This window comes from Lissotriton helveticus, chromosome 2_1 (genome assembly GCF_964261635.1).
Source record: "Lissotriton helveticus chromosome 2_1, aLisHel1.1, whole genome shotgun sequence".
Lineage (NCBI taxonomy): Eukaryota > Metazoa > Chordata > Amphibia > Caudata > Salamandridae > Lissotriton > Lissotriton helveticus.
In genome coordinates, this window is record NC_136059.1 from 37,384,444 (window position 1) to 37,406,035 (window position 21,592).

At 50.4% G+C, this 21,592-nt stretch overlaps 1 protein-coding gene across 1 annotated transcript in view; it reads right to left on the reverse strand.

Moving 5' to 3' along the window:
• Positions 1 to 1,789: 1,789 nt before the first annotated feature.
• LOC144820049 (long-chain-fatty-acid--CoA ligase ACSBG2-like) overlaps positions 1,790 to 21,592 on the reverse strand; it is a 272,914-nt gene continuing 253,111 nt past the window's right edge. The window contains exons 6-7 of the mRNA XM_078677704.1: positions 6,427 to 6,673; positions 1,790 to 2,211 (exon numbers count right to left, since the gene is read on the reverse strand). Coding sequence (XP_078533830.1) covers positions 1,790 to 2,211; positions 6,427 to 6,673 — 669 coding nt within the window. The remainder of the gene's footprint in view (positions 2,212 to 6,426; positions 6,674 to 21,592) is intronic.

The window sequence follows — 21,592 nt, forward strand, 5'->3', positions numbered from 1 at the left end:
TGCAACTCGGAGTTGGTAATTAATAGCTCCACAATCAGGGCGGGTATTACTGAGCAGTTCGCGATTGCGCTTACTTATGAGAAAAAAATAAATGAAAATAAAAGCGGGTAGGACTTATTGTCAGATTCACTCATGGCTCCATTATATCAGTGATCATAATCAGTGGTGGTTACTCATGAATAGAGTGAGGGTTCATGAATGCTGATCAGTGTACCAAATCCAGGCGGATGGGTAATGCTACCAGTGTCACTCACGGTGTGGATACTTACGGGTGGATGACCATGGGATGACGTCACTCATGCTAAAGTGCTGCACAATTACAGTGCTCATAGTCAGTGTAGTTAACTCATAAATATTTTGCAACAATTTAGAGGTTCATGATTGCCGAATTGTGTGCCAAATACAGACGGGCCGATATTACTACCAGTGTCACTCACGATTGGATTATTTCAAGATGAATGACCATGGTATATCGTCATTCAAACCTCAATTGTGAGTGCCCAGGCGGTAGACCCATCTTTGTTCCTTTTCGAATAGTCTCTGACTAAGGTTTCTACTCCCACTGACCTGTTCGACTACAGTCCACCTGAGGTCGTTGGTGGTATGGTTGGTCTGTAGGAAATGATCGCTCAGTTTTGTAGTTGTCCTCCGGCACCTTATATTGCTCATGTGCTCACAGATTCTCTGTTTCACCTTACGGGTGGTCATCCCAATATATCGTAAATCGCAGGGGCACGTGATCATGTAGATTACATTGGAAGAGTTACAGTTAGTGTGGATTCTTTGAGTCCAGATTTTACCCAGTTCCAAAGGTAGTTGTTTGGTATGGGTAGTCAGATGGCACACGCTACAGTCAGAACAGGGGATATGCCCCACAATTTTCGGCATGCCCCATGTATCAGTAATAGTGCGTGTACTTGGTAACATAGGTTCTTTGGGTCGGGTATGGACCAATGAGTCTTTTACGCTTCGTCCTGACTTGAAGGAGAAGAGTGGTTTCTCCCAGGTTTTCTTAGTACTGGAGATGATATTCCAGTTTTTATTAATGGATTTTTTCATTATGTTGGACAAGCTGCTATAGATTGTGACACAGGTGAGGGGGACTTCCTGGGGTTCCCTGAGGCTATTTTCCAGAAGGACCTCACGCGGTTGGGATGGAATCCATGGCGGACCCCAGGACCTTGATGGTATCGTCCTGGGGGATGCTGGTGTATAAGCTTTCTATATCAAGGGTGCCCAATGTCACAGTGCCTTCTTCAAAAGTTATTTCTTGTAGTAGGGATAGAAGGCTCTTGGTGTCCTTCAAGTAGGTCGGGGTGTTCTGGATGATTGGTTTTAAGAAGTGATCACAGAAGCGTGAGAGTGGTTCAAGAACCGAACCGATGCCAGAAACAATTGGCCTACCAGGTGGTGGTGATTTGTTCTTGTGTGTTTTTGGCAGGATATAGAAGTATGGGATTACACTGTCACTGGTACTAAGGAAGTCAGCTTCATTTTTGGAAATAAACCCATTCTCCTCCGCTCCCTTTACTAGGTGGGTAATTCTTGATTTTAGCTCTGTGGTAGGGACTCTAGTTAAAGGGGCGTAGTTTTTCTTGTCATTTAACAGATCTTGGCAAACTTTCTCATAGTCGCTGGTGTTCTGTATGACAATCCCGCCGCCTTTGTCTGCGGGTTTGATTGTAATCTCGGTGTTGTTCTGGAGGTCCTGAAGGACTTTGTACTCAGCAGTACTGAAATTGCCAAATGTCTTTGGTTCTTGGCATGTCTCCATCTCCTGGAAGACCACCTATTCAAATGCTATGATGGCTGCCGGTATAGTATAGGGAGGTGGAGTAAAGCTCGATTTTAAACGCAGGCCTGTGTCCCCATTACGGTTATCGCTGTTGGGGTCATCTTTTCCTTCAAAGAAGGCCTTGAGTTTGAGCTTCCTGAAAAAATCGGTCAACTCACAGTGTAGTCTAAACTTATCTGGACGGGCAGTTGGGACAAATCCCAGACCCTTTTCCAGCACCTTGGTTTCCATCTGTGTCAGTTCTGTGTCTGATAAGTTTGTAATCAGACTTGTTGCACACTCGTTCCTGGTAATGATGATTTGCTGCGGGTGTGGTTGCCTACTGGCTCGTCTGTGTCCCAGGAGACCTGGTTGTTCCCTCTCCTCTTCCATCTCCCTCTCCGACCTCTGTCTAAAAAAGGCGGTTGGTACTGGTTCTGGAAGTGGGGTTTTGCATAAAGGCTGGGTTCCAGCCCATAAGGGGGAACTGTGGTGGTTGGAAGGGGAAAGGTTGGGGGCCGCCTGCTGGTAAAGGTGCCGGGGGCCATCTTGGCTTCTGGTTGTAGTAGCCCGATCTACCCCTGTTACCCCTGTTCCTTCTTCTCCGATTTTGTCGATACGAGCCGTTGCTTGACCCACTACTATTAGATGAGTTCCCATCAGAGTAGTCTGAATCATTAGAATTTCTAGCTGGTGGTGTGTAATTAGGGTCTGCATACGGGTAAATGTTGTCAAATTCAAATTTCTTAAGATCTTTCTGAAATTTAGTGACCTTTGATTGCATCAAGTTGTCTTTATACTCATTTAGTTCCTTGTTGATTTCATCCAGTTTAAAAAAAAAATGTATACCCTGTCACAGTGGTTTTAAACTGTGATTCGGTTTCTTGGATTTCAACCATTAAGGCTTCTGACAGGCGTAGTGTGGTCTTAATTATTAGCACCAGCCAGTCACGAGTGCAGTGCCATGCAATCATGGCCCATTCCTTGCGGAAAATAGCATCGTTCAGGAAGATGCGGGGCGCATTGGTGACCAAGAGGCCTCTAGGAGCCGAGTTGGACAGGAGGTATTGTTTAAGTATGGTCCCGTGTAGGATCGTCCGAATCCTATCACGTTTCTGTTCGGTCAGTTTCTCCCATTCTGAGGTGTGAGCTATAGCTTGAGAGATGGCTGGGTCTGCAAAAAGTGAGGTGTCAGATAGAATTGCTTCTATCTCAGATTCCGAGTAGGTCAGCCCCAAGTTAGACATGGTGTGGGGAATGGAAACTCAGCGAGTACCTATTCATTAAGAAAGCGAGAGAAGTGTGTTGGTATCTCTGCTTGTGATCAACTCTCACAGCTGTGCGCTGCTAGATACAATTCAACAAAAAGAGAGGCAGGGAGAAAGTAGTCAAACACTCTTGGTCCCCAGCTATACTAAATTTAAACAAGAAAAGAGTGCAAGAACTCTAGTGACAACAATAGGAGCAAAAAAACAGGGATACAAAAGACCAACTTGGTTTGTATGGAAAGCCCTCACTCACCAACCTGGTTGGTGACATGCTTCATCATAGAGCCCCACCGGGAGAGGCCGAGTGCCTCCCCAGTGTGCTTCAACGCCAGATTTACTGCGGAGCAGGTATTGTGAAATGGTGATAGTGGTAGTGGTGGTGCAGATTAAAAATTTCTACGTTGTCTCAAAAAATGATTTAATGCTTGATCAATTAGACATATTAAAAGCAAAGTGTTGAAAATGAGGCCAAATAAATTGTTTGGCTATTTCCAGATAGTTTTACAAATAGGTCAACATGTTTCTGCCATGAGTGGTGTAGATTTACCAAGCATTCGTCAGGACCAACAAGTGGACTAAACCCCGGCGGTATGAGCGCACTAAGGCTCACCCTTACCTAGGGTCGTGAAAGTAAAAAATATGTACAAAAGTGCAAGTGAAGGAAAAATCCTTCTGTGGTATTCTCAATTTGAGAAACCCAAACATTGTGCACCCGCAAAGGAAACGACATAGACACACATAAAAAGAGACAAAACAAACAGTTAGTTGATGGACTTGTCTCCAGAGTATGTCTATTGTGATTCTAAAGTGCTTTTGTTGTCAAACCTACCGACATGTAGTATAGCGGTGCAGTTAATACCAAACCAAGATAATCGGGTGGTGTTCCAGCCAAGGGGTGGTTTAAAAGTGCATGAAAGTACTGTTAACATGCACGATGGTATGTTCGCTAAATCGGGCGTTTGTGGATGGTAGGATCAATGGGCCAAAGGCCTGTGACCCCACAGTTATATATAGGTAATAAAGGTTCTCACTTAATTGGTGAGCAACTGTCACACCATGGATCTCGGGAGGGGGGTGGTAGCGAAATCGCCACACCCTTAAGGGTAAAAAAGACACTAGTCAACAATAAGGACGGACAGATTGTACTTAGCTCAAGGTATAGATGGCGGTGTCTTGACTTACGACCTCGACGCTAGGCACCCACTGGAAACCTGCTAATCGCCCTCTGAAACAGGATCCCGAAGATGGCTCTTCGCTCTGGTGGCGAGGTATATGAAGGCGATAGAAAGCGGCACCCAGTTCCGGGGTGGGCGTGGCCCCGTTAGGAGACGTCACTGGGGCCAATCAGGGAGGACGTGCAGGCCAGAGGCTACAACAACAACTAGACCGGGAACGGTCCGTGTTTGTTGACAACCGCAACTTTATTGGCGAGATGTATATGGACACCAAGGTTGCTGACAGAAGGGAGTACAGCCCTAGTGACTCCATGCTCGCAGCGGTGATAATGGTTCGGGAGGTCAGACCCTGACAAACCAGAGTGGCTAGCAGGAATGGTTAGCAGGTTTGGTTAGCAGGTTTCCAGTGGGTGCCTAGCGTTGAGGGCATAAGTCAAGACACCGTCATCTATACCTTGAGCTAAGTACAATCTGTCCGTCCCTATTGTTGACAGGTGCCTTTTTTACCCTTAAGGGTGTGCCGATTTCGCTACCACCCCCTCCCGAAATCCACGGTGTGACAGTTGCTCACCAATTAATTGAGAACCTTTATTACCTATATGTAACTGTGGGGTCACAGGCCTTTAGCCCATTGATCCTACCATCCACAAACGCCCGATTTAGCGAACATAGCATCGTGCATGTAAACAGTACTTTCATGCACTTTTAAACCACCCCTTGGCTGGAACACCATCCGATTGTCTTGGTTTGGTGTTAACTATACCGCTATACTACATGTCGGTAGTTTTGACAACAAGAGCACTTTAGAATCACAATAGACATACTCTGGAGCCAAGACCATCAACTAACTGTTTGTTTTGTCTCTTTTTATGTGTGTCTATGTTGTTTCCTTTGCAGGTGCACAATTGTTGGGATTCTCAAATTGAGGATACCACAGAAGGCTTTTCCTTTTACTTGCACTTTTGTACATATTTTTCACTTTCACGTCACTAGGTAAGGGTGAGCCTTAGCGCGCTCATACCGCCGGGGTTTAGTCCACTTGTTGGTCCTGACGAATGCCTGGTAAATCTACACCACTCATGGCAGAAACATGTTGACCTATTTGTAAAACTATCTGGAAATAGCCAAACAATTTATTTGGCCTCATTTCCAAAACTTTGCTTTTAATATGTCTAATTGATCAAACATTAAATCATTTTTTGAGACAACGTAGACATTTTTAATGTGCACCACCACTACCACTATCACCATTTCACAATACCTGCTCCGCAGTAAATCTGGCATTGAAGCACACTGGGGAGGCACTCGGCCTCTCCCGGTGGGGCCCTATGATGAAGCATGTCACCAATCAGGTTGGTGAGTGAGGGCTTTCTATACAAACCAAGGTGGTCTTTTGTATCCCAGTTTGTTTGCTCCTATTGTTGTTACTAGAGTTCTTGCACTCTTTTCTTGTTTAAATTTAGTATAGCGGGGGACCAAGAGTGTTTGACTACTTTCTCCCTGCCTCTCTTTTAGTTGAATTGTAAATATATATCTTCAAGGTATGTAGATGTGGAGTTAGGAATAGTAAATCTATACTTCCTATATATGCACTTATCTTTCAATATTCCTTCCTTGATATTCTTATACCGTAAGATCGTGGGGGTCTATATTTAGTAGGACAACCAGTATTTGAGAAATAATGTACCTATAGTGCACAGCTTTAATTTATGAACATAGGTGTGGGCCATGCCCCCCCCTAAAATGTTTTTGGCTATGGGCCTGCTGCCACTGCGGCATCTCATTCCACCTGAAGGTCATGCCGTAGCCACTAAGGCATCTTATCCCAACTGAAGGTCACACAGTGGCCACAGCAGCATCTTCTGTCACCTTCAGATCATGCAGTAGCCATGGAGGCATCTTATGCCACCTAAAGGTTATGCAGTGGCCACAGCAGCATCTTATGCCACCTGAAGGTCACGCAGTAGCCATGGTGGCACATATGCTGCCTGAAGTTCACGCAGTAGCCACAGCAGCATCTTATGCCACCCGAAACCAAAGGTCTGTAAATTGCTGCTGTATGAACCTTTTTCTGTCGTGTTAACATTCAACCTGGCAGAGACAAGGCCCTGACCATTAACATATCAGTCTTCCAGGAGAGGTTGCAGGCCTGGGGGGCACACGCGTGAATCTACCACCATTCCCATCTTTGAAAGTTCCGGGCACTCACCTAACTCCCCTCCGAACATTGAGAAGTCCTTGCAAAGTATGCTCCATTTCTGCACCCTCTGTGCGTTGGAAGTCGCCCGCCGGTTCACCCGATCTACCCCTTCCTGTATGGCTGTATAGATGGCGGGGTCCCTGGAGCTCACTATCTCTGACACCCGGGTAGCACTGCTTCTCAGCTGCTGGCAGAACACGACAGCCTCGGAGGTCAGCTCATCCTTGGGCTCTCCTGTGTCAGCATCCACCTTACACTGGCGGAGACAAACAGCATTTAGGACAGGTAAGACGCCAGGCTCCTTCATAGTATACCGCACCAAAAGACACTAAGGGCCTGAATTTGATCTTGACAGACAGGTTACTCCATCACAATGGTGACGGACATCCCGTTTTCTGAAATATAAATCCCATAGGACAGAGGTCTTTAATCTGTGGGGCGGGACCCCCAGGTGGGTCGTGGAGTCCTGGGAAGGGGGTCCCAGATTTTGTCAGAGCGTTCAGTTCCTTTGTCTTAGTGGCGTTGGGCTGATTGAGGGTGCTCACCGTGGAGGCCTAATTCACACCGAGGGGTGAAAAACATCAAAGCCTCATTAACAAGTAAAAGGTCTTTTAAAGTCCTGTGAAGTGCTCGGGTGTTGCTTTGGTGTGTCCCTGAAGCTGTTTCAGCTGGGCTCAGATACACAAGGGGGGGGGGGGCGAGGTGGGGTGGCTGGGGGAGGAGGCTGTAGCCCATTGAGTTCAATGGATGTTGCGCGTCTGGAGCTGTGGGTCCTGCCAGTAAAGTATGTGAAAGGTCCTCTTTCCCCCCTCTCCGACATGTCCCATAAATCATTGGTTTAAGTCCCAGGAGCCCTCATACATGTTGCCAGTGCGGGAGAAATGTGCCTGAGAGTCTGTTCTAAACAGTGAGATGTTGTTACAGCCTGTCTGCCCCCCCCCACCCCCAGCAGGGAGGCACAGAGATAACCTCCCATGAGAGAGGAAGAAGAAGAAGGAAGAAGACACAGAGAGATACTGCCCAGCCCCCATGAGAGAGGCACAGAAAAGGTGGATGAATGAATGATGGGTGGATGGAAGGATGAAAGGGTGGATGGATGAATGTATGGATGGAATGATAAAAGGGTGGATGGATGGATGGAAGGATGAAAGGGTAGATGGATGAAGGATGGATGTATGGATGGATAAAAGGTTGCATGGATGAATGCTGTATGGATGGATGTGTGAAAAGGTGGGTGGATGGATGGATGGAAGGATGAAAGGGTGGATGGATGAAGGATGGATGGAAGGATGAAAGGGTGGATGGATGAAGGATGGATGAATGGATGGATAAAAGGTTGCATGGATGAATGATGCATGGATGGATGTGTGAAAAGGTGGGGGGATGAATGATGGTTGGATGGATGGATGAAAGGGTGGGTGAAGGATGGATGAAGGATGGATGTATGGATGGATAAAAGGTTGCATGGATGAATGATGGACGGATGTGTGAAAATGTGGGTGAATGAATGATGGATGGGTGGATGGGTAAAGGATGGATGTATGGATGGAAGGATGAAAGGGTGGATGGATGTATGGATGGAAGGATGAAAGGGTGGGTGGATGGAAGGATGAAAGGGTGGACGGATGAAGGATGGATGGAAGGATGAAAGGGTGGATGGATGTATGGATGGATAGAAGGTTGCATGGATGAATGATGCATGGATGGATGTGTGAAAAGGTGGCGGGATGAATGATGGGTGGTTCTATGGATGGATGAAAGGGTGGGTGGATGATGGATGTATGGATGGATGAAAGGGTGGATGCATGAAGGATGGATGTATGGATGGATAAAAGGTTGCATGGATGAATGATGGATGGATGTGTGAAAATGTGGGTGGATGAATGATGGGTGGATGGATGGAAGGGTGGATGGGTAAAGGATGGAAGGATGAAAGGGTAGATGGATGAAGGATGGATTAATGTGTGAAAATGTGTGTGGGTGGATGAATGATGGATGGATGGATGTGATGAGGTCTAACAGGCGCATTTATGGTTGTCAAAAGTTGATGATGAGGAGTACCAGTTTCTAGAAACTTTTGTCGGAAGGGGGTCCTTACGCCTAAAAAGGTTTTACAAGGGGGTCTCGGCATCAAAAAGTTTGAAGACCTCTGCCATAGGATATAATGGGAATTATATTTCGGCGGAGGGGATATTTGTCATCTTTGAAACAGAGTAACTAGTCCGCCAAGATCTAATTCAAGCCCTATATAACTCTAGTAATCACAGCCCAGTGTTTGCACAGAAAGACACGCAAACATAGTGCTGTTCATGCGCTGCCTTTTAAAAGCACCTGCCTACTTGTGTGTGTCTATCAAGATAGCTCAATGAGTTAACCGATAGCCACTCAAATACATCAATCAGAAATTCACCAATTTGTTAAATAGCAAGGCAAATTCACCATTTTGTCTTTTCAGGGTCAGTGAATTAATTAGGTAATACCAACTTTAATTATTATTACAAATGAGCTATAAAGCACAATATAAACATATGACATTTATTCAATATGAAGAACCAGCAATCCCTTCACCCACACAAACACTGCAGTATGTTCAGTACTCCAAGGATTGCATTTCTAGAATGAGATCTCACATCTAGATTTTAGACGCGGCATATGTTCAATATGTACTACTATGTAAAAAAAGGTTCTTAATATGTCATGAACAGGCCACAGAACAGGTTAGTACTTCAAACTGAGAAAGTTAGTAAAAAAAAAGTAATGGTATAATTGACTTTCAACCCACATCTACCCAAGAAGAACTATGTCCTTGTAGAAAACCACAAAGCCCTTTAGGTGAGAAATTATGTCTTTCAGGACAAAAAGTCTAGGTGACACAAAGCTACAGCCTTAATGGATTAGCGTATGAGAGGCTAAGACCAGACAAGGTCTCCAAATGGAGGACTAAGATAGTTAACACAGAAGTGACGCTCCAGAGCTTCACAATTAAAAAGACAGAGAACCACTCCAGAGATCGTTTTTTTTTTTTTTACTTTATTTATAGATTGTAACAAATACAAGTTGCGGGCCACTGTCCCTGAAGAGGGAACATAGGAGATACACATGGATGCAAGACTGTGCATGTATACCTTCAGATATACAGTAATCAGGCTGCGAAAAATGATGATCCAGCAATAAGTTCACAGTTCAGTGGTAGCATATATTCTTGCCAGTCTGTGCATCGGTCTTGGTGGCAGCAGCCATGAATCAGCAACAAAGGAAAGGAAAAGAAGTTTAGAGTAGAGAAAGAGATCTCAAGTGGAGATCAGCATGGGAAAAAGGATAGGGAAGTGTTGAACTTGGCCCTTTTTGGCAGGTTCATCCCTAAACTTTTTGCATTTTTCTCTGACATGGTGTTGGTGGTTTTAGGCCTCTGGGCACTTTAGCACTGTGGTCCAGTGTACAGTGTGTGCACTCTCTGTGCACATTTGGTACGGTTGGCCTGCCCTCCCATAGGAATGCATTGGGAATTCCCTGATCAGTGGGTCAGTGGTAATTCTTGGGATGAGAGGAGCAGCGTGGTCAAGTTTAGTATGTAGGAAATTGTAAGAATAAATGCTGCGCAATGGTGTGCGCAGATCTATTATGACTATTTGGGAAAAACCACTTTTAGAAGTTGCCATTTCTGTGTGCTATGTGTTTGCCTGCCTGATGTGAATTGCACGTCTGGCTTGAGAGTGACAGGGCCTGGGAGGTGTCTGTGTGGCTCCAGGAGGGGCAAGGTGCGTCAGCACTAGGCTGAATGGGACATCTGCATAGAGAGTAGTGGGAGGAGTAATCCCCTGAATAGGACAGTGCCCAGCCTGGACAATGCAGGCTCCGCCACCTGTAGTGTGTCTGATCACCTAGTCCCCACCTGACAAAGGAGAAGAGGAGCTTGGAAAACAAATTGCTCCAAATCCCCCATGAACTAGTTGCATCTGGTCCCCCCAAACCCTACACTTCAAAGGAATGCCTGGTATAAGTATAGGGGCTGTGTCCCCATGAAGTTCTGTTCTATGCTGTTCTGTGCTCGTTCCTGAACCTGTGGGTGTGTGCTGCTGCTGGGGCCTAGGAGGAACCGCCATGATGGCTTGCCTCCCTGGGGGGGGGGGCGTGGCCAGCCTGCTAACATGGTTGATGTGTCTGACTAGAGCTCCGCTTCTCGACCCCTAATTATCCTGCAATTATCCCCCTGCAGAGGTGCTTTTCGTGCCCGTGCTGCAAGGAGCGGGTGCGGGGGAGCAGCGGGGAGCCCGTGGAGCCTGCTCGATCCCGGCTTGAGGCTCCACTGACGGAGCCTGCAGGCGGGCGGAGGCAGCGCGGCCTGCAGTGGAGAGGCGCGAAACTGTGCCCCGGGGCCTGGCGACCGTTGGTTCGAGCACTGCTGAGTGCGTCGGGCGTTGTCTTGGGCCCAGACGCCTTCGAGACTGCTGCTGGCGGTGCCCCCCGGAGGATCCGGGACCCGGTGAGGGCCAGAGATGAGAGCGCACAGGCCGTCGGCCGCGGCACCTAGAGGGGCAGCCGGCCGGAGAGCGAGGCGGCGGGGGCCGCGGTGACTCCCGTGGCCCGTGGCAGTCGGGGCCTAGCGCCTCCCTTCAGAGCCTGTGCCTCGAGAGGAGCCGCGGAATTGCCGGACACGCTGCGACTGGTGTACGGGAGCGGCTCGGCTGGCATTACGGGGGTTGCACAAGTCCCGACCACCGCGAGGTGAGGAGCAGAGCCCAGGGCGGACAGGGGGAACCCCGCCGCAGTGCTGCAGTGTTGAGGAGGGGGCCGCCCGAGGCACTGGGCCGGCAGTGGCAGAGGCTGGAGGCCCTGGATGGTGGGCCGGTAGCTTGGGGCTCCAGTATGTAGAGTGAGCAACGCTGGGCAGCGAGGTGGCTTGGGGCTTCTATGCTGTTGGTGTGAAGGGAGGCCTGGACCTGGCCTAGTGTTGGAGTGGTGCCCCAAGTGTGGGATTAGAACTGGGGGCTGCCCTAGTGGAGACTGTTGAGACCACTCTGTTGCTGGCGATATCTGTGGTCGGGCCTAGCAGCCCCAACTTGTAACTCCTCCGACGTGGCCTTCTGGAATGGATTGCGCACTCACGCCTGGCTTACTAAGACCGGGGCGCCATCTTGGAGGTGGCGTCATTTTAGCTTTGCTGCTGCTGTACTTTGAGAGACTCGCAACTTGTGCGTGAGCTGCGCCCCGCCCGAGGGAGGGCACTGGGCGTTTGGGTCTGTGCTGGGTGAGCCGGATCAACCTTGGGTGACGCTGTGGCCCAGATACCTGAGGGCATTGGAGACAAGCTGGTGCAGTCGGCCAAGGAGGGGGCACTGGCAAAGAGGCCTTTGGAGAAGGACTAGGTGTACTCTTCGCGACTGGTGTGGTGAAGCCGGAACATCGTCTCAGACGTCGGCTGCCCAGTGCTGTGGTCCTGAAGGTGTGGGTGCCCGGCGCGGATAGGTGGTACCTCCCGTCGGAGCTGGCGACGCAGGACTGGTGAAGCGGCCCCTCTCCTGGCTCTTGCGTGGGGGCCTGGCGCTGGACGACTGGTGGCTGCGGGCTGGTATGGATACCTTCCGCGCAGCAGCTGGTGACGGCAGACTTAGGGATAAATCCCAGCAGAAGCAGCAGGGGGCAGACGTGCTGGGCCCATCGCATGGCCAACAGGGTGGCGGCATGGGATCGGCGGTGGCCCTTGCCACTAAAATGGACTCAGTGCTGGCAGCGGTGGAGCGCATCGGCTCCACACTGGAGCAAACTAAGGTGACCCTGGAGGCCCGGATCGATAAGGTCACGTCTGACTTTACTCTTCTTCACGCTGATCATCGCAGGCTGTCGGAGTCGGTCACTGCGCAAAGTCAGTCGCTACAGGAGCTGCAGACCGTGGTGCAAAATCATGCCTCGGCGCTTCAAGACATCATAGACAGGGTTCATGTACTGGAGGATCGCATCGAGGATGCAGAAGGGCACTCTCGGCGCAACGACGTTTGGGTGGTTGGGCTTCCGGAGGGCGAAGAAGGGAAAGACCCGGAGCGGTACACCGAGAACTGGCTGCAGGAACTCCTAACTCCGGTGTCCCTGTCCCCACATTTCGTGGTAGAACGAGCGCAGAGGGTGCCGGCGCAGAAGCCCCGTCCCGGAGCCCGGCCTCACCCGTTTCTCTTCAAGCTCCTTAATTACCGTGACCGGGACGTGGTGTTCCACGAAACCAGGAAGTTGGAAGATCTGGCGGTAGGGAACAGCCGCGTGATGTTCTTTCCCGACTACACGGCCACGGTACAGAAGAGAAGGAGCACATACATGGCCGTGAAAAAGCAGCGGAGGGATCTAGGACTGCCGTATTCTTTGCTGTTCCCCTCCCGCCTCCACGTGATCATGAAGGAGGGGGCCCGATTCTTCGATGCCCCGTCGGATGTCTGGGACTGGTTGGAGGAGGCGGGACAGTGGAAAGGTGCACGGCCTGCGGGCCCGCAGGGGGGTGAGTGGCAGGTGCAGCGATCACGACGGCGCAAAAGAAGAGGGGCCTGCCGGGGGCAGGCCCTGACCCGGCTGCACCCAGTTCAGAGAAAATGCGCATCGAAAAGCAGGAAGCACTTGAGGCAGTGGCAACCCTGGGAGCAGCGAATGGTGTTGCTGAGCAGACTCCCAGTCACACAACGAACAGGACATGAGTGGCTCGTCATCCCCATCCACAGTTCTCTCTGAGGACATGGGTATGCCGGTGGTGACACCCCAAACTGCTGACCTGCTCATGTGATTGAGCGGTGAACTGCGGCGACTGTGCAGGGGTCCCCTGCCTTGGACTGAGCTGTCACTTACAGTATCCTTCTAGTAACATTGCTGTGCGTGCTGTTGTATTATGTTTGGCTCCACCATGAATGATTGCGCTGCTATGGAAGGTTTCACGGCTGGCTGACTATAGATGTATCGGCAGGCCTGTGGCTGAAGGGCGCTGAGCGTTTACTGTACTAGCGGACTCCTCTGCTGGCGTCCTGCACCGGCTCGGTGCGCCTATCTATGCTCCAGATTTCCCCAGCACCTCTTGCACGGCCAGGAGGTCTGAGATAGGGGCATTACATGATATGGTCGTTAGCAACACACTCACTGTCAGGGTTTAGACTGCGCGCCTACCTGAACTACAATTCCCATGAGTATTAGGCTTTTGACTACATCTCCCATGAGCCTCTGCTTGCTGGCTGGATATAGCGGGGTCTGGCCGGGAGGTGAGTGTACGTGATTTTGTTTTGGATTCTTGCGGGAGCGGCTAGCTCTCATTCCGGAGGTTCCTGGTGGCGGTATCAGAAGAGAGCAGGCGTCTGCTGAAATAAGGCGTCCTGAATGGTATCGTTATCGCGTCCTTACTTTGGCCCGTCTTTGCATTAAGAAGAGCGGGTCGCTCTTGAGCCGTTTGCGAGCATTACTTGTTCTCGCTTGTTTGGTGCTACATCTTTTGAATCTCTCACTATTGAGAGGGTGAAATAGGTTGTTCGTTTGTTTTGGGGGTCGAGTTTTGTGATCCAAGTGGCGGAGTGCAGGGGAGCCCCTCCGCATTGCCGTCATGAAGACAGGTGACACCCCATCCTTTAGCGAGAATTTAATGAGAGTAGGATTAAGGAAGTGTACTAATCTGCTGTGTATTTTGTCTTACAGCTTCCCTTCCCTGCTGTCCCTTTCCTTCCCTTCTCGGTTTTTTTTTCCCTTTGGGGTTTTTTCCCTCACTGTATCGCTTGAACACCCTGTGTTTATAATTCAGGGTGTTTGGGAGGTCCGGAGGTGGAGCTTTATTACTGCGAGCGGATCCTGCAGAGTGCCAACCTGACACTCACCCACACGGCCATTGCGCTGGACTAACACAATTTTGTGTGGTGGATCTTGCTGAGGTTTGGATTTATGCCCTCTCGGGGAAACGCCCTTTTTGTTACACTGGTTATGGTTGTTCATATGTTTCAGTTGCGGCACACAGACATCCCTTCCCCTGATGGTGATCGTAAGCCCCCCTCTAAGGTGCTCCTCTGGCCCCACGCGGGCGCGGGTGCGCAGCATCCGGACACATGACACATACTAACATACTGACCTGGAACATCCGTGGTATGCACACCCCGTCACACCATTACTCGGTCTTTTCCTACCTGCAGCGACATGGGGTGGGGATTGCTCTCCTCCAAGAGAAGCATATGACGCAGATTGAGCTTGATAGACTCGCAGGCGCTGGAGGGGGCAGATCTTTGGCACGACCTTCTCTGCGCATGCGCGTGGTACGCTGATATGGGTGAGGGCAGGTGTCCCCTTCCTTTCAAAGAGGTACAAGTGGACCATGAGGGTAGGTACTCCCTAGTACGGGGGCGGTTAAATGGTCAGGAAATCCTGTTAGGCTCCCTTTATGCCCCGAACACAGACCAGCCCTCCTACCTTGAGAGCCTGAACCAGATCCTTCACCCGTATGCTGGCCTCCCCTGGTTGCTTGGAGGAGACTTTAACCTGGTGCTGGATGTGCGCCTGGACCGTTCCTTCCCTCCCCTTTGGGCTGCGGCGGTGGCATCTAATGCGCAAGCGTTTAGGGATTGGCTTTCACATTGGGAGGAATGAACATGGAAAGGTGCCCCACCACTTGCTTTTTCTCCCACTCTTAAGGAAAGTTGAAGACGCTGTTTGTCGTACTCAACTGGGTATTTTTATTTATACCAATCGATTTTTTGATTTCAAATTCTATTTTGTCATCAGGGCACAATTACTCTGTCGGGTCTTCAGCAGAAACAAATTCGAGGGACAGTTGTGAGTGCAGGCTGGAACGGCTCCAAGAGGAGTCAGAGGGGCAGAACTTCCGTCAACTAATTCTCTGCTTGACGGGGGCAGTCGCCTTTGAATGGAAAAATGGATTCTTCTGTGGAATCTCACTGAAGGTGAAGTCAAGACGCTTTGAATTTCAATCACTCGGAGCGGGGGGTCTAGCTCTGCGGGCAAACTTTACTTCGATGGCTAGCGCATTCGATTTTGACCGGGCTCCAATTCACTCCGTGTTACTCGGTGAAAATTTCCAGCATTCTGCATGGATCCAAAGGTCTTTGGATCCATGCAGAGCTAGACCCCCCGCTCCGAGTGATTGAGAATCCAGAACATAATCTCCTGGATTCGAAACGCGTCGGCCAATTAGAAAAGGACAATTTGGATACCAGCTCTCGCTGGCTGATAATTAATTTCGAATTTGCCTTCACGTTCCTTTCCTATTTTCCTACTTTTTCACCAACGTTTTTGGTGTTTTGCACAAAGTCTTATTCACTTGATAATGTGTTTTTCATTTATTACACTGTAAATATTACTGTCTGTTGCAAAATGTTCCTGTATTCAATTTTTTGTTAGTAGTGAATATAATTTGTTTGGTAACACGTTGTCGTGTAGATAAGCCACACTACATGTTTAATGTATATTGTATATATGTGTTTGTCTGTCTACAATAAGGTGTTTTTGACAAAATAGAATTTGAAATCAAAAAATCGATTGGTATAAATAAAAATACCCAGTTGAGTACGACAAACAGCGTCTTCAACTTTCCTTAAGAGTGGGAGAAAAAGCAAGTGGTGGGGCACCTTTCCATGTTCATTCATTTAATTAGGCCCAGCCTCCCCATTTGTCCATCAGGGCCAAGCTCCCCTTTTGTTTCTTAGTTCACATTGGGAGGTGCATGACCTATGGCGCGCACAGCACCCCTCAGACAGAATATACTCCTACTACTCTCCCGTCCACGATCTGCATGTCCGGTTAGACCGGATAGTTGGCACCTAGTCACTGCTCCCGCTTCTTACTCAATCAGAGTACATAGGGAGAACACATTCTGATCACAATCCCTTATGGTTCCAGCTTAGTTGGGAGGCGGATTGCCCACCTGTGCCGACGTGGAGGCTGCAGCCTGCCACGTTCGAAGATGCCGAGTTCCGCTCATCGCTGGGCACGGCCATTTTAGCTTACTTTGAGGTCAATGAAGGAACGGCGTGCAGCGCCATGGTGGAATTGGATGCGCATAAAGTAGCCATTCGCGGGCATTGCATGGGGGCAACACGGAATATCTGCAAAACGCTATCCAAATCCCTGGCACGCTTGGAGACGGAGCTTCTGAGGTATGAGAGGGAGGGCGAGGGGACGGGTGAGTACTCGTACACTCTAAGCTACCTACGCACTAAGCACGCAGCCCTTATGAAGCAGCTGCGATGTGATAATTATGCGGTGCATATGGCTAGGACGCATGCCGAGGCGGACAGAGCTGGCCGGCTGTTAGCCTGGCTGGTACAGAGAGAAGGGCGAGGGGTCCCGATAGGAGCCTTGTGTACAGCAGAGGGGGAGATGGTGTACACGCAACGTGACATTCATTGTGTCCTGACTGACCACTATAAGCAGCTCTATAGGGCCTGCGGCACTGCCCCCCAGCAGAGTTAGAACTGTTCCTGGATGCTGTTACCTTGCCTGTGGCAACCGAGGAGCATAGGGATGCGCTTAATGCCCCCCTCACTCTGGAGGAAGTGGGAGACGCGATCCAGGGTATGGTGACAGGAAAAACTCCGGGACCGGATGGCCTACCAGCTGATTACTATAAGGCAAACAGGGAAATTCTCACGCCCTTGCTCCTCCAGTTGTATAACTAAGCTATAAGCGACGGCTCGTTACCTCCATCCATGCGGGAATCGTTTCTGGTCTCACTGCCCAAGCCAGACAGAGATCCCACAGCCTTGGGTTCGTACAGGCCACTGGCAATGCTTAACGTGGTCTATAAAATCTTTGCAAAAGCACTCGCAGAGCGACTAGCGCCGGTGGTCCCTCATTTGATACAGTCCGATCAAAATGGGTTCGTGCCTGCGAGATCCACGTCCCTGAACCTTAGGAGGTTCTTTAGGGTGGCGGCTGAGGCGACGTGGAAGTGACCCATGGCGGGGTGCCTGATAATAGATCTGGAAAAGGCCTTTGACTGCCTGGAGTGGGGGTATGCCTGATAATAGATCTGGAAAAGCTCGACATAGCTTTTCTGCAGATGGTTGAGCTCCTTTATAAAAACTCTGTGGTCCGAGTGCGGTTGGGCCCTTCATTTCGGAAGCAGTGGCGGTGGGCCGGGGTACCCGGCAGGGATGCCCCCTGTCCCCGCTGCTGTTTGCGTTGGCTGTGGAACCCCTGGCGGTGGCTATGCGGCAGACATTGGGGGACGGCATTCCACTGGGCGATGCGATCCCAGATACGCTTTTGGTCCTCCCTCCCGCTGACCACCACGGGCAGAGTAGCCCTTGCCAAGATGGTCATGCTCCCCCGACTCCTGCACTACTTTGTTAATCTGCCTCTCTTTATTCCGGCCTCTTTCTTTTCGTCGCTTAATACGGTCCTGCAGGACTTTATCTGGGGTGCATCTCGGCACCGCTTGGCGTTAGTGAAACTGTTCCTGCCAACGGATAGGGGAAGGCTGGCCCCCTCCTGTTTCGAACATTGCTACTTGGCAGCGCAACTCCAATGGATTGCCCGTTGGCTGGAAGATAGGGGCATAGATGATACCGCTACAGATGAGCCACCGTACTTTCTGGCGCGCGTCACTAAGCTCTTTAATCCTCTGACGGCGCCTGTGCGACCTGCACGGCTGCTGCTGGCAGTGGCGTATAAGTGCTTCCGCAGAGCCCTGTTCCTCACGCGAAAGGTGCTCCCTTATGCGCCAGCCGTGCCTCTGGAGGGTTTCCCGGGAGGTAAGGGGGTCCTTACACGTCCCGTGCTAGAGCAGTGGAGGGAGGCAGATGTCCAGACGCTAGGCGACCTCTATAGAGATGGTGCGTTAGTGGCGTATGAGACGCTGGTCTCTGAGGATGGGCTTCCCCCAGGGGGGTTCCTGTTGCATCGCTCCCTAGTGGCGAAGATGACGGCCAGGTGGGGAGACGTGGCGATGGAGCCTGAACAGCACTTAACCATGCAATACCTTCACGTCATGGGGAGGGGCAAACACCTAGTCCGCTGGTTTGCTGGGTCACTCAGGGAACACACCGGGACTGGTCTGGCTTCGCTTCGGGGGAAATGGGAGCGCGACATGAATGCCGCTAACGGATAAGGAGTGGGAGAGAATCCTTATAAGTCCGGTACACATCCCCAGAAAAATACAACTTTATGTTGTTCACAGGGCCTACCTCACGCCTGAGCTAATCAACAAGTATTTTCATCGCACAGACGCGTCCTGTCCCAGATGCGCGGAGTTGGGTGCGGGGCTCCTCCACCTTCTGTGGAGCTGTCCTCGGCTGAGCTCTTACTGGAGCGTAGTGAGTGAGCTGCTCAGGAAGTGTACTGGTCGTATTATACCCTTTGATTGGCCGGAATACCTTCTGCACCATTTCAGGAGGCTGCCCAAAGATAAAGTGTCATCACGCTTTTTAGATCTGGGGATGGTGGTGGCAAAAGGCCTTCTTACAAGGAGATGGAAGATGCACGACTCACCTGGCGCACGGGCGTGGACCTCCTCCTTTCAAGCATGGGTCCGGGCGGAGTGGACAGACATACGCAGGGAGGAAACGTTGGAGCTCCGAAAAGAAGCAATAGCGGAGCGGTGGGAGCACATGCTCAACGACTTGCAATGGCCAGGTGAGGTTTGCGGAGCGGGAGCTGTGGAAAGTTAGGGGTGCCCCTGGGGGTTGGAGTGTGCAGTGGGTTGTTCTTTGGTCTAGACAATCTGTTGGATGTCATGATCAACTCCCGGAGTCATGCAGGTTTGGGGCGCAGGCCCAACTGGGGCTATGGTGCGCGCGCTGTGGGGGTGGGGGGCCGACAAGAGGGGGAAGGGACGGGAAGGGGGGGTGAGAAAGGGATTAGTGTTTGTCAATTCCTATGATTTTGGCGCTGTCGTTTTCTTTCCTTTGCTTCTTTGCAGTTGTGGTATAAAAGTCATATTTGTGTAAAAGTTCACGTTGGAAGGATCCACCCTAAATTCTGCTAATATACTAAATTTAGCGTGTGGACAGTCATGGACAAATATGGGGTCTGCCCCCCGGACACTCCACGCTCTAGCCAGCTTTAGGCGCTTATCCTTTGATCATGAAATACTGTGCCCGTGACACTGGGTCCCTCAATTGTTATGGTAAAATGTGTATGGGTGTTTGTTTGACATGCCCAGATTGCTTTAGGATCACTCACTATCCTTTTCTGGGATTGTCCGCATGCGCCATGAGACTCCCTTTGGGATGTGATATGTTTGCGCAATACAAATATCCTGACTAGACTAGACTGAGCTGATGTTGTTGAAGTGCCTATTGTACCATGAAATCTTTAAAATGCTAATAAACAGATTTGACAAAAAAAATGAGGGCTTGCCTCCCTGGGCCCAGCATGGCCCCCTTGATCCCTAAGGACCTACAGGACTTTGGCTGCATTTTGCGCCCTGTGAGAGCTTTATTTTAATTTTCCCCAGGGAAGGGGAGAGCGAGGGCTTCGCAGCGCGGCGCTGCAGCCCTTTGAGACGGGAATCCCCATCGCAGGGATTCCCCAGTGATGCAGGTATAATCGCGGGTGCCCACCCCGCTTTTGGATTTGATGGCGGGTGCCCACCCCGCTTTTATGCTTGTTCTGGCAGATGCCCACCGTGCCATTATCTTTAACTGAAACGGGAGCCCACTCCGCGTTTTACCGCCGCGGCCCGAGACGCCAAAGAATTCCTCTCCGGGCCGCCATCAGCGTGACCCGGAAGCCCGGTGGCATTGCCTGGTTGTGCGCGGGGCCTACGCATGTCTGGAGCCGCACAGGCTCCCCGTTGAAGTCCCGGGTCACAGGAGAGAGCCTGGGTGAAGTGAAGAGAGGCCCGGTGCTGTGGACGCCAGGAGAGCTGGCCCTCGATTGTTGGCGGGATCCCATGTCTGGAGAGAGCTCCGCATGCCAAAGAAAGCAGATGAAGCCTCCCCCGCGAGGGAGAAGGACAGAGTGCCGATCCCGAGAGCCGGTGAGTGAAGGCTCTATGTTGTTGGTGACTTTAGAGGCACAGTGTCGGTGCCCATTGCCTGAGCGGCCCCACATGATAGAGGGCTGCTCCAACAATGGGGGTAATTCTTTTAGAGTCCCTAATGGGAGGGGCGCGTCGTGGCACATTGTTGGTGCCCGCCCTCTAATGTGGCCACATATGATTTTAGGGCCCCCATGGGGGTCCAGAGGGCCCAGTGGTGCCCTTGCCTCTGTTAGTTATTCTTCTAGCTGCCCCGCCGGACAGTGGGCAGCTGCAACAATGGGGGCAGTATGTGATTCAGAGAGCCCCAGTGGGGCCTGAGGGCACAGTCGTGCCAGGGCCCAGATGTTCATAGCGCCGAGACGCCTTCGGGCCATTGTTCGCGCTTTATCAAATATCATAAAATAAATAAATAAATAAACACTTTTATTCCCAGCTGCGCCGCACCAGCGCAGGCAGCTGCAATGTTTTGCATATTTGGTTACAGAGTCCCAGTGGGAAGCCACTCTCAGGGCACTGTGGTGCCAGGGCCTTTATGGGATTCACAGAAGCACGGCAATTAGCGTCAGCTGCAACGTTTAGGCAATTATTTCTCTGGGGGCATTTTTAGTGAGACAAGAGTGAGATACACTCCCCTGCCCCAGCGCAATTGCACACTTGTGGATTCTGCAGCGTTGGCAGCCGCCCTGACACTCTGGAAATAGGGCATTTGAGCCCTCAGAGAAGGCCATTTGGCCAGGGAGTCTATGAGGTTGATAGGGCGCCAGGCTCTAATGTGATTTATGTGGTGCACAGGAAATGTGATTCATGTAATGTGATTGATGCACCCTGTTATATGCCTCGAATTGTGGTTTATGTATGAGGTTATTTGCATACTGTGGTTTATGCTTGTGAGGTTATCCTCTACTGTGAGTTATGCCCCTAATGTGAGTTATGCTTAGGAGGTTATGGTCTAATGTGATTAGGTCTTTGAGGTTGGTGCATAATGTATTTTATGCCTAACGTGATACTGTCATAATATGATTTATGTTACAGGATGATGCTGCGTACAGTGTTTGCCAGTAATTACTGGTTGTGTTCTACGCCTATTATATGTTCTACATTTACTATGTTCACTTTGTGATGGTTCTGACAGTGGTTCAAGCGGCCCTGCCATGTCTATATAATCCCCTGTAAATATTGCCTAGTGCCAGTTGGCACAGTGTATATTGTGTGATTACTATTCTAATG